Source organism: Lissotriton vulgaris, chromosome 11 (genome assembly GCF_964263255.1).
Source record: "Lissotriton vulgaris chromosome 11, aLisVul1.2, whole genome shotgun sequence".
NCBI classification, from domain to species: domain Eukaryota; kingdom Metazoa; phylum Chordata; class Amphibia; order Caudata; family Salamandridae; genus Lissotriton; species Lissotriton vulgaris.
In genome coordinates this window covers 28605105-28625639 of record NC_141699.1, presented here as the reverse complement: position 1 = coordinate 28625639, position 20535 = coordinate 28605105, and the positions used below count along the sequence as shown (strand labels likewise).

General features: G+C 46.5%; 1 protein-coding gene across 1 annotated transcript in view; it reads left to right on the top strand.

Annotated features, from left to right (window-relative positions):
- The window catches only part of PIWIL1 (piwi like RNA-mediated gene silencing 1), a 1696151-nt gene that overhangs the window by 293596 nt on the left and 1382020 nt on the right, over positions 1 to 20535 (top strand). The window contains exons 4-5 of the mRNA XM_086942674.1: positions 3171 to 3296; positions 3386 to 3597. Coding sequence (XP_086798800.1) covers positions 3171 to 3296; positions 3386 to 3597 — 338 coding nt within the window. The remainder of the gene's footprint in view (positions 1 to 3170; positions 3297 to 3385; positions 3598 to 20535) is intronic.

The window sequence follows — 20535 nt, the reverse complement described above, 5'->3', positions numbered from 1 at the left end:
TAACTGGAGTGCTGCGCTCAACCATCCTTTTATTGTGGGAATATCCAGCGGAGGAATGGACCACTGAGCGTCCTCTGCACAAAAATTTGTCATGAAAATCCAGGGGTTAGAATGTGCAATTAAAATCGCCTTCTATCACATTTTTGTCACCTCTGTGTTCTATTAAAAAAGTATCTAAGACTGCTACCATGGGAGAGGCTTTCTCACTATGCAAACCCCTTAAATAGACATTTGAGTAGCAGGTCTGGAACATTTGCCTGCTGTTGCCTAATTAGAAGGATATCCCTACAATTGATGTAAATCTCTTCCATCTTGAGCTGATCACATAATCTTATCCATGTAGTTAATCCCCCTTTTGGTCTGCCACGCAGCCCCTGTTCTGCAGCTTTGGAAACCATGGCGGAATACTTGATCCACGGCCCAAGTATCTTAGAAAAACAGGATGTCTAGCTCCTCAATAAATATAGACCAATCGACAGAGGCTATTTTTTGTGTAAGTCCCGCGATTTTCCATGAAGCTAGTTTGGGTCCTACGGTGTCGCTGTGTTTATCACTATAGCCTGGCTGGAGACATAGTCCACACCTTACCACAGGAGAATTAGCCCCTTCATCCAAGTGATAAACTACGGGTGTTAAGCCCCAATCTTCCCCATACCACTCCTGCGTATACCCAGTCTTTTCAATATTAGGTCCATGTGGTGTGGATGGAAATGAACTACCTTTATTGGTGGGGCCTAAGACCCAGTCACTCACTCCCAACTCAGCTATTTGAGGCAAGGTCTTGTTAGAGACCAATGGACTTCTAGTCAGTCAATATCCTTCAGGTTGGAGAAACGCTCAAATCTGTTGCGGGTTGGTTCTTTATAGTCATAGGAACCTTGTACATGGACTACGTCCCTGGGAACAACCCTTCCCGTTACTTGAAAAGAAGTGTTACGATAAAAAACCTTAATGGCAAAATGCTAATGTTATCCCTACTCGGGTGCCTAGACCCCCGCACTGTCCAAATTAGTTTTAACTATCAGTCGGGACCCAAAATTCAGCACCACAGTCACCACTAGCAGATTTCCGAGATTTCCCTACCCATGGAATTATGCGTTTCATTTTGAATTCTTGGAATAAGTGGTTACCCAGCCCAGTTCTGGTATTCAGAAAGTGAAGAGCCTTGTTCCTAAGTGAAGACTAGTGTTCCTCATATCCAGGAGAGGACTGGCACATTAGAGAGTATGATGGTGTATGGCATGGCTTCAGGCGGTAAGTTAAGGGAGGCTATCTAAGCCACCCTGTGACATCCCTAGGTCTTGGCGCACAACATTTTCCCACCTAGGGCCTGCCTTAACTGTAGTGATCGTTGAACTTCGAGAATTGACAATAGTAACTGGCGCTGCAATTTTTGCACAACGACCAACTTCAGTGACTGGCGGTCTTATTGTGTGCGCAGTTACCGGACTAGGTTCAGTAAAAGCACCAGGATTTCCATTACTCAATATGGGCTTTGGGGAAAAAAGGTGTTGCTCTATTTTGGTCAGTCTTGAATCAATGCCGGACAATTTTGTGAGTAGGGGATATAGCATTACTGCGAATTTCTCTTCAAGTTTAGCTATATTGTGATCTTCAAAGTCACTAGACACCTGTCGAACATTGGCTAGATCCCTACCACCTGATAGGCTCAAGATACCAGGGGCTGGAGAGGCATGGGGCCACCCTTGTTACCCAGAGCAGTCCCTCTTGTTTTTGCCACTTTACAGACCTGGTGCGTGATTTTGGGCAGTGCACACACTTTACTGTTTTTGTTTGGGCCCGCCCCAACCTTAATCTGCACAGATCTTTGTTGACTTGTAAGGATCTTGGCAGGGGGAGAGGGTACAGGAGATAGAATTCTGACTAAAGTGGATGTGTCATTTGGTTAGGGTACTGGGGACAAAGAAACCACTGGCAACCTAGTCTGTTGGTAAATCTGAAATTAGCAATGGACCGGGTAAAAGAGCTTCAGAGGAGGCTCGACTGGGATCTAGGGAAAGTCTCCTTTGGGTGAGCTCAATTTCATGTATCGGGACAGACTCAGCCTGCATAAGAAACGCGTCCAAGGTGCCTACAACCCCTGGGCCGCCTGCCCCCTTATGATTACCCTTGCTCATGACAACTTGGTATAAAGTAGAACACAAAAAGAAAGAATATGTATAACACTACAAATATTAAGCGAAGTCCAAAACAACTGACCATGTCCTGAGTAGTTCGAAATGTCCAATGAGGGGTGGCCCAGCCCTGCCTCCTCCTGGCTCTGACTGGCATGGACGGGCCTGCCCTTAACCAGGACTTTGCCTGGGAACGCCTGCGCGCGCCCCGCGATGCGGGAGCCCTAGAAACGTTTTTAAGCGCCTCCTAGCCTTTCCTCTGTGACGAGGTGACTCGCGCCACGGGGAGGACGCTGGGCGTTGTAGTCTCGGCCCCCGTAATGCTCAGAGGTATCGGGAGCTTGATGGTGGCAGAAGCGGCATTGCAAACCCCTTGGACTGTATCAGGAGAATGGAACCGGTGCAGCTTTTGTACTAGCGATATCTCGATTCTTGTTTTGTACATTCATGAAAAAAGATATGTAATGATCAAATGCAGGGACTGCTTCCAGCAATAGAGTATTTCTTGAATGTTTCTTAAATGCAGTCCTCCTTGTAAAAAGTAGTCACCTTTCAGCTCTTAACGTCTTCCTTTTAATTCTGATATGTTAATGCGTTTTTTTGAAGGTTTCATGTTATGGTTATCAGCTAATTAATTTGATTTACTTCATGATCAAGATTGTGGCATTTCGTTGTAAGTATTTCTGCACGTGTCAAACAGTAAAAGTCCAGTCGGTCGTAAAGGTGAAGACCAGTTATTGTGTACTGGACTACTTTTGTTTGAATATTTGCCTTTGTCAGTTCCAGTAGTTGTGACTCGTTTGCACAAGGCTCTGGGATCCATAGTTTGACGGAATTAGTAGTTTATTTTACACTGTCCAATTGAAAGGATTATTCCAGGTGCACTATACCCCTCCTATTGAAGATGACCTCTCTGAACCACTGGGTTTGTTTTTATAGATTGACCTTTCATCTTGGACACTTTTTAAAAGATTAAGACTTGTAAGAAAATTGTAATTTATCTAATAAATAATCAAGTTTTTTCCTAAACACTAGAACTGAGGCTGTCCGCTGGTTTCCAGGAACTCTCTATTGGAGAAAGAGGTGGCAGAAGACGTGATTATCATGACCTTGGAGTGAATACTCGCCAGGGTATAGAGCATGTCAAGGATTCAAAGACTGGTAAATTGCTTTCTTAACAGATGGGTAGCACGTTTGCAGGTTCTACATTTCTGTGTCAAAAATTCTCAAATGTAATTTTTGTTCTGCAGGTGTTTCTGGGACTACTATAAAGTTGAGCACAAACCATTTTAGATTGACTTCTCGCCCACAATGGGTTTTATACCAGTACCATATTGACTACAACCCTCAGATGGAATCCCGACGCTTACGTACAGCGCTTTTGTTTCAACATGAAGATCTAATTGGGAAAGTTCGTGCTTTTGATGGGACCATGTTATTTCTGGTGAAAAGATTAGACAAGGTATAGTCAGAAATACTATGGAACTAGAGTAAATAACATCCACGTTTTGTTTCTCTTTTGTGGTGTATGCAAGCAGTAACTTGATCTACTTCCAACATTTATATTGGAAGCTAAATGAGTACCTCTCCATTCTCCTCTTTGACCATCATTGCATCTTCATTAGTATTGATAAACCTATCTGTATTTGTGGAGGATGCTGAACATCATCTTTGTAGCAGAGAATAAGACTATCCAAAGGCTACAAATGCCTGTGAACGGTCTGTATTCCCTTTCATCTTAATCAACATGAGCACATTAAATAAATAAGACAAACGTGGTTTTCCCCCAAACTATGAATTTTTCCTTGGATAAGAGAAAAATGAAATGATAGTGTTCTAGTAGGTAAGCATTCTCATTTAAAGCAGCTACGTTGTACAATAATCCTGGAATACATTGCAGTTACTATGTCATTTTTTTATCCTCTGATAAAATTAAAATATTTCAAAATTGGTTTTCTTATTCAGCTTTATTTCTATATTAAACTATATTATTTTTGCAAATATTGTTTTTAGTAATGTTTGTATTTCCATAGGATGTTTACTAGTCCTGACTTTCGAATTGCTTTGCCCACCTGTGGGTTCCTAAAGCATGTTTACTAAAATATATACCAACTTTTTTGTTTTTGGAATTGAAGGTTTAAAAAAAGAAAAACTAAAAGGTTGTAATAACCTACATTGGTAAATTTCCAATAATATTCCTTTAAAAAGCAGGCAGTATAAAAAGTTTCCCAAATTCGAAAAAACAAAAGATTGTTAAGGGTAAATAAAAGCAAAGTTCTATAATAAAGTGCAGACTATAAGGCTGGAAGGACTGTCACTGCTACTTTAAAGGCCACACCACCAGAATCTTATGATGTCTTGGTCAGTGGCAGCTGCACCAGTTTCTTTCCCTCGTGAAAGGATTGGGGTTCTCGGAGCTGATCTTATTTTTGGCTTTTTGTTGGGAAAACTTGAAAAACTGTAGTAAAAGTATTTACAGACAGGGAATCTTTTTCTTGTCTCCTGACGGATCAGGTTCATAAAATGCCCTCTGTTTGAGACGTGTCCCTTTTTGGGAAAAAGTCACCAACAGACCCTCACGCACTATATGTATTGTTTGCATTTCTAGATCCCATCATATAGACTCCTGCCCCTTCTATCCGAGAATGTCAAGGATGACTCGAAAGCACTGGTAAGTCATTGCTTTCAGGACACCTATCATAGGCATCTACAGTTGGTGTTGCGAAGATCTGAGGGACAAATGGAGGGTGCCCCGCCACCAAAGCCCCTTCCAACTATTCCATGGGCCCCTCTAGGGATGTCAGAGGAAAGATCTCAAGAGGAAAAAACACTAGTGTTAGACCTGGCATCCATGGCGTGGTTTCCCCTGTCTTTTTACCTTCAGACCGCCTGTTTTTGCTGACCTTGTTTGTGCTGGCTTAAGGACTCTGAGAGATCTTCACCACTTGTAACCTGTGCTAAAGTGAATGTGCTCTCTGCTTTAAACGTGATAACATTGGCGCATCCACCATTGGCATGTTTAATTCACCTAGTAAAGTGTACATGTGCCAGGGCCTGTAAGTGCTACTGGTGGGCCTGCAGCACTTGATGTTGCCCCAGTATTGGAACTTTCATAGATTCCCATGCTTTGTATCATTCCCCGTCGTCTGAATGGGAGCCTCAGTAAATAAAAAAAAAATATCATAACCATAGGTACAAAAGAGAAAATTAGGCCTAGGCCTCATCTCATTTTGTTGCTTATCCACCTCTTTTTGTAAGAGACCAAACTTTCTGCAACAACCAATCAGAAGAGCCTCACCCATAGAACCCTCCTGAGAGAGCCTCAGATTTTCTACCGCACTTTTTGCTAAGGGAGTCTCCACTGGGCTTTGCTCAGTTTTCTTCAAACAACTTCACTTAAACCCTTTTTTTTCTTGAAAAATGACTGACAAGGAGAAGAAGGCTTTGTTCAAGGCTTGTGCTACTTGCTCTAAGAAGCGTCTGTATGTAGATGACAAGTATACAGATTGCATTTATTGCTTGTACCCTGACCACAAAGCTACAGAATGTAAGATAGGCAGGACCTTTTCATCAAAGACCTTGAGAGACAGAGAAGGAAGGCTTTTAACCTGGCTTCAAAAGATGAAATCCAGGAAGGACATTGTTTCCAGCGACAGTGAGGAGTCTTCATCAGCCTCATCGAGAAGATCTGTTAAAAGGGGTAGATCTTCCCCTTCTACCTCTGCTGAGCCTCCTTCAAAATCCACCCAAAAGATCTGACAGGTCTTGTGGTTCGGATCCCCTAAAATCTCCTCACCGAGGTGTAAAGGAGAAAGTGGGTTCTCTTCCAGGTGATCCTCATCAATAGTCCTAATTACTGGATATTCCCGCTAATGTGCGGGACCCCGGAAACAATATGAAAATAAAATGTATAAACACATATATCTCGCTCCACATATACGTACGTACATATATTATTTTTCTCACACCAATGCAGCCCCAAAACTGAGGCTAAACAATGCAAACACAAGTACATGTACTGCAATTAGTAGGGAAACAAAAAACACATTAGTTCAAATATACCTTGAGCTTTGTCTTTTAATGAGTAAAACCACTCCTAAATCCTGAAAATTGCTAATAAATAGACATTGTTAGCCCTCAGGCTGCATTGTAAAACAATAGCATAGCAAATGAAACAATTTTCAACAAACTGGCACCGTGCCTTTAAGGCAGCCATGACCCCAGTTTTCCCATCATGCCTCAGGGGTGACAGTTAGGTCAGTTGTTCTTTCCGGCTCCTTCAGTCAGGACCCTGGTGAAACAGCTCCCTTTCTTTTTGACTTCCTGTCAAAAAATATACCAGTTTATCTACAATGTTTGCTTTAACTCGACGTCTTTTGGACTTCTGGTGTTACTGCTACCTTTTTTAGGCTTAAAAAAATTTTTTCTGTCAAAATGCCTTCCCTTTTTGACAAATGCCCTTCATGTGGAAGGAAAACGGCCAAGACTGACACTCATCCAGTGTGTATCCTGTGCCTACCAGACTCTCATTCTTCAAAATCATGTGAACACTGCCAGGTTTTATCGTCCAGAACTCTCAAAGACCGAGAGAGAATTCATATTTATGGACTTTCTGAGAGAGGAAGATCTCCCAAGAAGCAGAAAAGTCCTAGGACGCGGTCGACGTCGAGAGGAATCCCGACTTGTTCACCTTCGGCGTCATGATCGGTGTCGAAAAAGCAGTCGACGGCGACGAAGAAGACTTCTTCAGCGTCGAAAGGCAAGGTACCTCCGCTACAGACAGCGTTGAGGGGTAGGTCTCCGTTGAAACAGAGCTCGACGGCGAGCCAACCGGCGCCGAAGCAGCATCGTCATGCTGTGACATTGAGGTTCCGGACTTTAGGAGTCCAGAGGTGTCAGGGAAACAACACCCTAAATGACCCCTGAGTTCCACCTGTCTCGGTGCACAAATAAACAGAGACTCAGGCTTCTCGGTGGCGGCGTCAGAGACCAAAGTTTATTCACTGCAGGGACACAGATGTCATAGATACACACAAGGCAGAATCTAGGAGGCTGTTCGATTTGTCCAAAGTGGGTCGCTCCTTATATACAAAAAAATATACCTTCAGGCAACATAGTTCGAATATTTCACATGCCCTGTTCAGTATCCCATGCGACCAATAAACAGTGTACCAACAATAATCATTTATATGCACCCGGTGTTCGATCACGACTTCATGACAGTTTTCTATACATGTATCGGTCCGCCTTATTGTAAAAAGTGTTACCTCCCCCTAGTAAAAGGCCAGAGGGGAGAAAGCTGAATACGAAGGAGAAGATGGTAAAGTAAGATAAGGGGTGTTTGTGGGTCATAAACGGGCACGACATCTGCTTACAGTCATACACTTATAATCAGGCAGAACGAGCACAAAGAACAAGTATGGTGAGGCTGGCCCCTGGGAAAAGGGCAGTTTCCTGCCGAGTCACGCGGCATCTGTGTTCCCACATTAGGGCCTACGTGTCCCTCGCTAGGTAATTCAGGCAGGGGTTATCGCTCGGTCATTGACTGCGTGAGGGCAAGCGACAAAATGGAGGCCGTATACAAAATGGATGCCGTGGGTTTACAACAGAATGCCCTACTTCATAGTGCATCCGTGTCAGTAGCGCAGCGAAAACACTGTACTATGCTAAATGGACCATTTACGGTTCTTCGGCACCAAAATCGTCTCGGTACCACGATGTCAAACACGGGTTCGGATCGCACAGAACCTCAGACCGTCCTTTTGCCCTTACTCAGGCAATGCCCTAGTCTTCATCAGAGTCTATCTCTATCTTCATCAGGTCACTGACTTATTGCTGAAGCATTATTTTATCACGTGACGAATCTCCCAGAACAGAGGGTTTTCTCACACATGTTGCAGCACAGAGGCTACACAAGGCAGGACCACACTGAACAATGAGACGGCACGAAAATAGAAACACTAAAACAACGCCAATGACCATCAGAACCTTCCATCCCCACGCAGATAACAGATTCCAAAACCATCCCATCAGTGACCAATTGCCTTCATCTACGTGAATAGAATCAGCAATCTTGTGTAACTTAGAGATGGCTTCGTACACCGTTGGAGCAATTTTAGGAATGAAAACGCAGCAACTCGATTGGATCATCTTACATACCCCACCTCGATCTGCAAGTATCACATCTAGAACCATACGGTTCTGTAACGTCATGAGACGATCCGCTTGGAGCTCGGCTGTCAGGTTACTAAGGGCACCAGAAGTTTCTGTGATAGTAGATTCAACTACCCGTGTTAGCTGACGTAGGTTTCTACTATTGGCCATAGGGCCCCAGAACGGAAGGAACCCTTTGAAAAAGTCTCCTGCCTCTTGACCAGCAGTATCCTTTTCATCAAAGACACCTCTCACAACTCTTGTTTTGTGATAGTCAGGTGCCGCAGTGTATGTTGGAGGTAACAGCAGTGCAATATAACATGAGCCTGAAAAGTCGGCAGGCAACCATGTATACGCTCGGTCTTGGCAGACAAAATAAGTACCCTTAGCTGCTACAAATGTAGGGGAAGATTGTGATGGGAAGACATATGTCTCAACACAATCACTCTTCCCTAACCGAGCTCTCGGGTTCTTCCCAACCCCTTGCAAACAGACTTGACCTTGGTGGGGTACGATCCAAATTGGAGTCGAGCTTTTACGCTTGTTCTCACCCAGACTAATGCCATACTCCGTAGCATTCCATTTTAGATAGACTTGTAACTCATCCTTGGGAATAATCGGAGTGTTATTAACATCTTTTACCATGTCAATAATTCCCTTTACCAGAGCTCTGTTGGCAGAGTCATAGCTAGTGGAACGTGGAGGTCGCGGGGGATAGGTCTCAAGGGCATAGGCAAACATGTTCTGGAATGCCCAAAATGATCCATTATAGCTAAAAGGCAGGACTAGATATGGAATACCTTTGTTAATGATATGTGGTATCAGACCGCATACCCAGCAGTTAGTTGTATTTACTACCAGTTGGTGCAAGAGCTGAATGAAAGTGCTGTTGATAAATTCAAAGCGTCGAGCTTGCTCATGTGCGGGAAGAAGATGAAAGGAATGAGGAGAAGGAACAGTGGGAGGAACTGAAACATGGGGAGACAACGTGGAGGAGACAGATACGAAAATTAACTGGATGCCAAAAATACTTCCGCCCACCAGTCAATAAACCAGTTAAAAACGTTAAAGAACACAGAACTAAAAAACATTTGCTATGCAAAATTGTATGCAACGTTGTTCTTTGACGGTTGATTGCATTCACTCGTTGCAGCTCAGGAAGCTCCATCTTCTACAACCGTTCGCAACGGATGGTTTGTACCTAATCAAAAATGCTTCTGTCTACCCCGGGAGTTCCCAAAATAAACAGAAGGACCGACCTTGTGTCTGGCTCCTTGCAAGTCAAACTAGGCACACGTTACGACCCTACGGCTACCCAGATGGCAGGTTAGAAACAAATAAAAGAGAAAAATAAAAGACAAAAACCACAGAGCAAACTTCCTGTCTGACAATAATACAGTGAGATCAAAAGTATACCGAAAATCAATTTAGACAGTATTATTGTTTTGGAGAGAGAACGCAAATTGTATCGATGCTTAGTATGTCTTGTTTGATCATGAAACAATGGATCTGGAGATGGTGTAGTATTGTTCAAATTCACTGGTGGCAAATGTTCAGGTTGTGTAAGGTTCGAATCCGAATTCAACAAAACAGTTTCTGGTGCAACATCAGAAGGAGATGAATCAGCTTGTCTGTCCGTTATGTGCTGTGCATCACTGAAAGGGACAAGCCTAGGAACAAGTTCTCTCAGTTACACCAAATCCCTGTCTAACCCACGTATCGTAGGGGAGTGGGAGAGGCACACGCTTCGTATGGGTAGCGTGGACCCAGTTTTTTCGTCCGGCAAGTCTTACTGCAGTTCGTGTGGCCAGGAGAACTTGGAAGGGTCCAACAAATCTCGGCTCCAGATTCCGGGTTCGTCCAAACTTTCGGACCAAAACAAAATCTCCGGGTTTCAGTGAGTGTCCCGGACCCTCAGTCGGTTTAGGCAAGGATTCGAATACCTGTTGATGAATAAGACTCAATTTAGTGGTCAGGTCACACAGATAATTAATCAACATGGGATACTCGATCTGCTTGAATTCCTTGGGCCTAGGAACACCCCAAATGTTGGCAGGACGTCCGAACACAATCTCATATGGACTAAGTCCTACTCGAGAGTGTACAGTCGCCCTGGTAGACAGTAAAGCTAGGGGAAGTGCATCAGGCCAAGTTAAACCAGTGGAAGCTTGGATTTTGGCGAGTTTAAGTTTCAAGGTACCATTGTACCCTTCAACCAAACCTGCTGACTGGGGATGGTTCGCACTGTGGAAGTTTTGCTTAATTCCCAAACCTGCACACACACTCTGCATAACTTTCCCTACAAACTCACTTCCATTGTCAGACCATACAATCCGTGGCATGCCATACCTGGGGAAGTATTCTTTGATGAGGATTTTAGCAGTGGACATTGCAGTAATATCCTTTAACGGATAAGCTTCAATCCATCTTGAAAATGCACAGACTACCACTAGGACATATTTCAAATTCTGGCATCTGTCCATGTGGATAAAATCCAACTGAATCACTTCAAAGGGGTAAGAAGGGGGAGCAAAATGACCAGCCGGTGTTGGGGTCCCCTTGCCAGGATTATGCATCGGGCATACCATACAAGTCTTAACCACTCTCTATGCACACTTAGCAATCCCATCATTCTTCCACACTGGAGCTAAAATTTTATTAATTCCTTTCGTACTGATGTGTGCCAATCCATGTGCCATAGTCACTACTGCAAGCACATACGCATCAGGTAACATCCATCGCTGACATTCCGACAAATCAGTCCAACATCCATTCGAGTCTAATCTACCTGTTTTCTCCTTCCATACGTTTTTCTCACTCTCAGTCGCTTCATTCTGTATAGCTTTCACACTTTCGATCGTACTCTCACACATTCCAGTTTCATTGGTCCATCTTGCATTATTAATGACATACATTCGACTCATCATATTCTTGGCTGTCTCTTTAGCAATTTCATCAGCAAATGCATTCCCACGACCAGTATCATCTGTGATCTTCCGATGGGCACTACATTTTACAATTGCCACTTGCTTCGGCAAGGTCAGAGATTCCAATAAATCATTCACTAACTGTCCGTGCTGGATCTTAGTTCCATGAGAGGTTAAAAACCCTCTCGCTTTCCACAGACGACCAAAACTATGTGCTACGCCGAAAGCGTACTGACTATTGGTAAACACATTCACCCTCTTTCCCTCAGCTAAAACACACGCTCTTGTTAATGCGATCAATTCTGCTGCCTGTGCAGAATTCTGTCTCACTCTTGCAGTTTCAACAATCGTGCTCAATGTCGTTACTGCATACGCACTAGTTACATCGCCATTCGGCAATTTAAAGCACGAGCCATCTACGTACAAGGTACCATCCGGATCGGGCAACGGAGTATCTTTTAAATCAATCCGTCCTTTTGTCTCTTCCTCAGTTCTGAAATAACAATCATGAGGTTCTGAATCACTCGATTCCCGAGTAGTCGGCAACAACGTTGCTGGATTCAGTATATTGCATCTCTTGATCTGAATGTGACTTGCCAAAAGCGTCAACTCATAGCCTGATAATCTAGCACTGGTGAGGTGCTGAGTTTTCGTCCGATTCATGAGGGTATCCACGGCATGTGGAACCATGACCACTAACATGCTGTTCATGACCAGTCCAGCAGACTGTCGAATAAATACTGCAGCTGCCGCTGTAGCTCTCAAGCAACTCGGCAGCGCTCTGGCTACCGGGTCTAGTGTGGACGAGAAGTACGCACAAGGCCGTTGCTTGTCACCAAATTGTTGCGTCAGGACACTCAACGCACAACTTTCCTGTTCATGAACCTACAATGTGAACGGCTTACTGTAATCAGGAGTGCCCAACACAGGAGCTGAACACAATGCATTACGTAAATCAGAAAAACTCTGTTGACATTCATCAGACCATGGCAAAGGAGTCGGAACACCCTTTCCAGTCAGAGCCACTAAAGGCTTGGCCAAAAGAAAAAAATTAGGGATCCATTGTCAGCAATATGACGTAATACCCAAAAACGCACGCACTTCTCTCTGTGTGCTCAGTACAGTCATCTGTGAAATCGCCTTAATTCTCTCTGGGGTCAACCTTCTCCCGTCCTTTGACAAGAGATGACCTAAGTAGGTTACCTCTTGACAACAATATTGCAATTTGGAGGGTGACACTTTGTGATGAAAGTCAGACAAGTGATGTAACAACGAGATTGTAGCTGTTTTGCAAGTTTCCTCGTCATCGGCAGCCACTAAAAGGTCATCCACATATTGGACAAGAGCAGCACCAGGAGGAAGGACAAAAGCATCTAACTGACTTTTTAATGCTTGACTGTAAATCGAAGGGCTCTCACAGTAGCCCTGTGGAGCGCGCTTGAATCTGAAGCTGCGTCCACTCAAACAGAAGCCAAAAATGTCTCTACTTTCTTCAGCGATCGGAATGCTGAAGAAGGCATTCTTCAAGTCGATCACTGAAAACCATGTTGCAGAAGCAGGAATCAATGTCAATAGTGCGGTGACGTCTGAGACCACAGGGAACTGTGGAACCACAATCTTATTAACCTCTCTAAGGTCGATCACAAATCTGTAAACTGGGGGTTTGGAAGGATCAGTGCGTTTCAAGATCGGTAAAACAGGACTGTTACATATATTTCCTCTAGTTTCTTCTATCACATCTTTCTGGATCAAATCCTGTATGATCAGTAAAAGCGCACGTTCACCTTAATTTGAAATCCTGTACTATGGGATTCGTGGCATTCTAACATTTGCTCTCAAAGAAACCACATAAGGGGGTATTTCCAACAGACCTACATCATTAGGACCAGTCGCCCAAAGAGTTTTAGGGAGAGAACGCAACTCCGGTGGGAGCTTATCCATCGACAAATACATCGGAGAGATGATTCTCTTACCCAATGTAAGCTGTACTCCCGAAGGAGAACAGTACAGTGTCGCATGCAGGCGTTTTAACAAATCTAAACCAAGTAGATTCTCGTTACAACCAGTCGTTAAAATCAAGGGAGCCTCTAGATGACGTCGCCCAACAGAAATGGACAAAGGACTAGAGACAGGGTTATGAACAGGGGCGCCTGAAAATCCTACTGAGATATTCGTGAAGCCAGACAAAGGTGCGCCAGGGAGTTTCGAATGCATAATTGAACTTTTTGCCGCACCAGTGTCTAGCAGAAAAGGTTCAACCACGCCCGATGTAGTAACTGCAACATAAGGTCCATTCTGATCGACTGGAATTGCTACTACTCCCTCTCTTTGTCTATGGCTGTCCTAGTATTCAGAATGCTGAACTTCCTCGCTTCCTTCATAATATTCTTCAGCAAGGTACTGTGTAGATCTGCCTGACTGTGCATTTTGCTGATCGAAAACGTTGGAGGAGCGTTCTGTCTGCGCAGGCGCAACTCCACGACCTCGTCCTCTAGGCGCTTGCGAAAAACCACCACGACCTCTCTGAGCTGGTATACCACTAGTTTGGGGATGTAAGACTGGACAATCATTCTTATAATGACCCTCCTTCTTGCAGTAAGCACACTGATTCCATGCCACTTGTTGTCGGGGTCTATTACCATAATCAGGTCTCAGACATTCCCTGCTGAAACGAAGACTGCTGCTAAAACTGTGGTCGCTGCTGAAAATCTGCCTGATTCATGCGAGGCGGACATGCTTGCTGCAAAAGAACTTTAGTCTTAAGTTCTTTCGTCTTTCGCTCTGATTTCTCCTTTTCTTCTTTGTCTCTATTCTCATAATACTGCGCAGTCGCAAGTATTTGAGCTGTCGTAGACACTGCCCACGCACTTTCCGAATCTTTTAACTGCCTACATAACTCTGGCAACAAATTAAAAACAAATTTGTCTACGAACAGTCTTTGACCACCTTCGGTGCTCATGTCTTGTCCGCTATGATCCACAAAAGTTTCCTCGAACCTTGTGAAAAAATCAGAGACGCTTTCATCTTTCTTTTGCTTACAGCAGACAATTTATCCCAGTTAACACGTAATGCTGGCATCAGTGTTTTCATCAACTCAATGATTCTACCAGGTAAGTCAGCAACTAAAGCTTCAGGTTTGGCGCTGCTAATCTGTTGTCCATCTGCCGCTACGATAGCTGGCCAATCGCCTCCTAAGGCAACTGGATGGTTCTCATGCCGAATCTTAGCCCAAATCGGCTGTGGCACGACATTGCCAAACAGCATGTCAATGTCCGCCAGATTCATCACGCATGCTTCTACCGTCTGAGACAACTCCTTGTAATATCCTGCAGGATTCTTACGCGGATCTGGCAAGGCCTGCTTTACTGATAATACTTCAGCCCGTTTCCACTGGATGTGCATCCATACTCTCTGAAAATGTGCAGGAACACCAACATTGTTATTACCCGCATTAGGTTTGTAGGAAGGTAGATACCTGACTATGGTTACCCCCAACTTTTTTGCCTGGTGTTTTGCTGGTTTTCCGACTTAGTTGGCCTGGGACCCTGCCAATCAGGACCCCAGGCCTACTGCTCTCTCTCTGAAATGGATTCCATGTACCTTAGGTACATTTCCAATTGGTACTGGGCCACCTTATCAGACCCTGTAACTCAGGGCATAGGTGTACCCAGGGCCTACCAGGGGCTGAAGCATGTATTATGCCACCCCTGGATGGCCATCTAAATCTGACACAACTGGCTGCACGACAGCTGGGGCAAGGTGGTGTAATCACCCTTTGCTATAGATATAGTATACCTATATCTAACCCTAAGATGGACACACAGATTCCTATCAGTCACTCCTATGGTAGGCCTTGACAATCCTGAAGGCAGAGTGCTTGGAATCGTGTGAAATGGAGCTCTGGCATGAGCTGAGCCCGTTTGCAGCTTGCGGAACCAAGTCCTAATAGCTGTTCCATGATAACCCATACCATATACACTTGAGTGCATTATAATCCTCGCGGTTAAATGCTATCTTTGGTATCGCTTTATCAAAACATGTCGAGTAAGGTGTCATACGAATTGGAATACTAACCCCTCGCCAATTCTGGCGACGGGGTTAGCATTCCACCCTTCTAGAGGGACACGACATGTATGTCACTGAACCCCGGTTAAAGTTAACTCGAGCCTCAGCATCACAAAATGGATGCTGCCACCACAGACACAAGTCTGACCTCCTGCTGCTGGGAGTCCTTCCAGCGAGGAGAGCTTGGACAAAGGGTTTCCTGTCATTGGCGGTGCTAGCACCATCCCAGACAGGGTTTTGTGTATCCCAGGTAGGCAGGGCTGAGAGGAAGGTGACTGCAAGTGGCACCCGGTGCTCACTGTGCATATGGCGGCTTGAACCAGTTCCAGGGGCACACCAGCCCCTGAGTTGGGGAAAATCCGGACAGGGGAGAGGGGTGTAAGCACCCCCCCCTTCCTGGTCCCACCCATGGGCAGGACCTAGTCGCGTGCCAGCCCCTTTCCTTAGTATAAATATAGGAGCGGGCCCCCTTCCCAGATTAGACAATTCTGAATCTTGATGACTTTCCACGAAAGAACTCTTGAACCTTTCTGAAGACTCTCCCTTGTGGCTAAGGAGTAGCCACCCTGCACCAGCGGGCACCATCTAAGCGCTTGCGGTTTGCTGCACGTCCATCCTCCGGATCAAGACTGCCCAGCTCGACGAGACCCGGATTCCCTGGCACCTCTGACCTCTACCTGCATCATCAGCCACGCTGAGATTCGTGGGTGTGACGAGACCTGAAGGGACCGGCCATCTTCAAAACTGCACGACGCTTATCCAGCACGACCGCCGAGGGATCCTCGAGTGAGTGCTTTGGGGTTTGAGAAGCCCTAACCCTGAGCAGCTCCAGCACCGAAGTCCAGCCCCCCAGCATCCACGAGATCTGCGTGGGGCCCTTCTGCTCTTTGCTGCTCACCGCGTTGTCCGGCTACTTGCCTGTTGGCTTGTGGCCCTCCTGACAACGAACCACGACACTTCCATCGCTGGTCTGGTTGCTCCAGACTGGCCCTTTCTCCCTTCCAAGAGAGGAGCACCCCGGACCCTCCTGGTCCACTCCAGACGCCATTTTGAGTCCACCGCATGGGCTTGCATTTGCCAAGAGTTGTTGCCCCAATCCTGGGTCCAGCATTGCCGACAGCAGATACCTTCGTGGGACAGCTCGCACCTCCATCCTGGTCGCCGACAACGCCTCCTGGTCCGAGAGACTGCAGAGCTGGGCGTCGCCCACTCACCTGGTCGAGGTGACTTCATCCGGTGCCATCCTGGTGCCCATCTGATCACTGGCTAGTGATTAAGAACTGAGTCCCCTCTGCTTTCAGGTCGTCTCCATCTTTGATCCAGGCTTGGATCACATTGAACTTAATTACTGGTCGCCTGCCAGCAACTTCCTCTTTCAGGCTCCATAGACTGTAACGAGGATTCCCGACGTCTTTTGAACCCTATGCAGCTGCAGCCCCTGGGCTAGGTAACCTGAGCATTTCGGTGCTCCAACATAGGCTCACTATCTAAGTGTCCAGATCCTTTTTCGTTTTCAGCCTACCTAGTCGGATTCGTCCGATAACACTAACTTTACGAAATCTAGCATCCATAGACTTTGTCCTGCATCCCGCGTGAGTGCACACTCTGCACCCGATCTCCCTAGGCCTCCTGCTCCTAACCTTAGGGTTCTGTAGTGTAGTCCTAGCGATCCTAAAGCCTCTGAATCGAGTTACTTACCTGCTAGTATTTCGCATTCCACTTTTGTAGTATATGGTTTTTCGTGCCCCTCGGGCATTTGTGTAAATTGTGCAACTTAAAGTATTTTCTTAAGAGTTTGATCCGAAGGATCCTCCGCCTCCGAAACCGGTGGAGAAACCACATAAGGCGTCAACGACCATCCATTTTACGTTGCCGCTGAAGACGGCGCCGAAGGCTTTCGCACCTAAGGCAGTCGCCAATGTTCCCGAGAAGGTCTCCTCTGCGCCGAAGTAGTCAACGATGGTCCCTGTCCCACAGCCTCGACTACCTTCGGTGGACGAGCATCAAGAACACTTCATTGATGCCGAAATAGGCAAGCTTTCCCTCCACAAGAGGAAAATAGCCCCCGAACGCCCAATGGAGTCCTACAAGATCCCTCAAGAAAAAGGACTCTGCTTTTACTCCCGTCTTGGTGGAACCAATATCCCCTCACTCTTGTTTCACCCACTTATTCTGATGTGGACGCTGGAGAGGGAGATGATTAGGACGAATACAGTTATCCTGTCTATACAGACCCTGAGGATACCAACGATACCTGGGCCGCTGGTGCTGACCCAGGTGATCCTCAAGCAGGACAAGACCCTCAGCTATTTTCTGCAAAAACGTCTCCTACTGAGGACTCTGCGGCTTTTAATGCCCTCATTGAACGGGCAGCTAGCAATCACAACGTCCAGCTCCATGCTGACCCTGTTGATGTTGACTTCCTCTTTGATACCTTCTCCGTCTCCGAAAGAACTGTTAAGACTCTGCCTATGCTGGAAGGTGTTTTAAAACATGCTAGCGAGATCTTTAAAGAACCTACCAGGGCGAGGGTGATAAACCCCAGGATTGAGAAGAAATACAAGTCAGCGCCTACTGATCCTACCTACATCAAAGGACAGTTGCCTCTGGACTCCCTTGTCGTCTCGAATGCCCGGAAGAGGGCTAATTCTCGAACTACGGGTGATGCTCCTCCCCCAGACAAAGAATCCAAAGTCTTTTAGGCATCGGGGAAGAGGGTAGCAGCACAGGCAGCCAACATCTGGCGCATTTCAAACACACAAGCGCTTCTGGCGTGCTATGACACACTGGAGACCCTGTTGCAGCACCTGCCTGATGAATACAAGGAGGCGGCTGAGATGCTTATTCAGGAAGGGAAGCTGTTCTCTAATGGTTCGATTAAGTGCGCTCTGGACGCGGCTGATACCGCAGCCAGGGCTGTCAACACCAGTGTTATGCTACGACGTCATGCCTGGCTCAGAATCTCTGGATTTAAGCCGGAAATACAAAACACCATCCTTAATCAAACAGTGAATCCAGATCACCTGTTTGGCCCGGAGGTTGACACCACCTTAGAAAAAATTAAAAAGGACACGGAAACTGCTAAATCCATGGGTGCCTTACAGTCCCAGCAGTTTCGGGGTGGGTCTTTTCGTCGCTCAAGCACTAGAGGCGTTTCCAGAGGCCAGCTCTCCCAGTCCACGCAGTACTACAAGGGCAACACACAATCCACGTACACCAACAAGAGTAGAGGTGGATATCTTGGTAACAGCGCCAAGGGCAGAGGTCGTGGAAACAACAACTCCAGATCCTCTGCCACCAACAAACAGTGACGCCTTGTCACTGCCCCCCGACCACACAACACCGGTCGGGGGGAGACTCCAGCAGTTCCTGCCAGTCTGGAAAACCATCACCACAGACAGGTGGGTCAAAAAACTTGTGCAATACGGTTATTGTCTGGAGTTAACGTCCACTCCACCCAACATGCCCCCAAGACACCGTCCTATGTCGGACGAGCACTTGCACTTATTGCAGCAGGAAGTCACCGTCATGCTGCAAAAAGGAGCAATAGAGCTCGTGCCAGTGCAGGAAAGAGGCACAGGGGTCTACTCCCTGTACTTCTTGATACCAAAAAAGGACGGGTCCCTCAGGCCCATCCTGGTCCTCAGGCCACTCAACTACTACATCCTGTCGGAGCACTTCCATATGCTGCAGCAAGTGCTCCCGTTGCTCAGTCAGGGGGATTTTCTCGCAACCTTAGACCTGTAGGATGCGAACTTTCACATTCCACTGCACCCTTCACACAGGAAGTACCTCCGGTTCACCATCCAAAACCAGCCCTACCAGTTCAAGGTTTTGCCTTTCGGAGTCACCACGGCACCCAGGGTATTCACAAAGTGCCTAGCGACAGTGGCGGCGCACCTAAGGAGACAAAACATCCACGTCTACCCTTATCTGGACGACTGGCTCATCCAGGCAAAGTCAGCCCAGCAGTGTGCCGCCCAAGTGTCCCACCCCATTCACCTCCTGCACGATCTGGGATTCTCACTGAATTACCCAAAATCCCACCTCCTGCCCGCCCACATACGGCAGTATCTGGGTGCGACCATAGACACTCTGGCTGCCACAGCACAGCCAAATTCAGTGAGGGTCAGCAGCATTCAATCGCTGATCCAGAAGTTCAGACCTCAACACTTGCTTCCATCAAGAGTGTTCATGCGGTTGATAGGCATGATGGCCTCCTGCATCTCCATAATCCCGCACGCAAGACTACATATGCGTCCTTTTCAGGAGTGCTTAGCACGTCAGTGGACTCAGGCTCACGGACAGTTGAAAGACCTAGTGTTGGTGAGCGGTCGGGCATACAACTCTCTGCATTGGCGGAATCCACAAAACCTTTGCAAGGGTCGACCGTTCCAAGAGCCTGTGCCACAGATCATCCTGACGACGGACGCTTCTTTCCAGGGATGGGGAGCTCATGTTCTCCATTACACTGTGCAGGGACTATGGACGCATCGGCAACAGAAGATGCACATCAATGTTCTGGAACTGATGGCGATCTTCATGGCACTCAAGGCCTTCAAAGTACATCTGTGCAGCAAGGTCGTGTTGATCCGGACGGACATGACGGCCATGTACTACATTCAAAAGCAGGGAGGAACACACACTCCGCAGATGTCTCATCTGGCTCAGAGCATGTGGAAGTGGGCCATTCAGAGGAACATCTTCCTCATGGCGGAACACCTCCCAGGCAAGGCCAATCAAATGGCGGACCTGCTCAGCAGGTACAGCCACCAAATGCACGAGTGGGAGTTAAATCCATCAGTACTCCAACCGTACTTCCAAAGGTGGGGTCATCTGGAGATAGACCTGTTCGCCACAAGGGAGAACGCAAAATGCCAAAGCTTCGCCGCCAGGTTCCCACACCCACAGTCGCAGGGCAATGCGATATGGATGAACTGGTCAGGCAAATTTGCGTACGCTTTTCCCCCAGCACCTCTGATACCGCTGGTGGCACACAAGCTCAGGCAGCACTCGGTGACTCTCATCCTGGTTGCTCCAACGTGGGCTCGCCAGCCATGGTACACCACGTTTCTGGAACTGTCCGTGGTACCGCATCAAAGGCTGCGCCTCACGCCCAGCCTTCTAACGCAGAGCCATGGCGACATTCAGCATCCAGATCTGCAACAGCTCAACCTGGCGATCTGGCTCCTGAGGTCTTAGAGTTTGGCTACCTCAGCTTACCTCCTGACTGTATGGACATTATCAAGGATGCA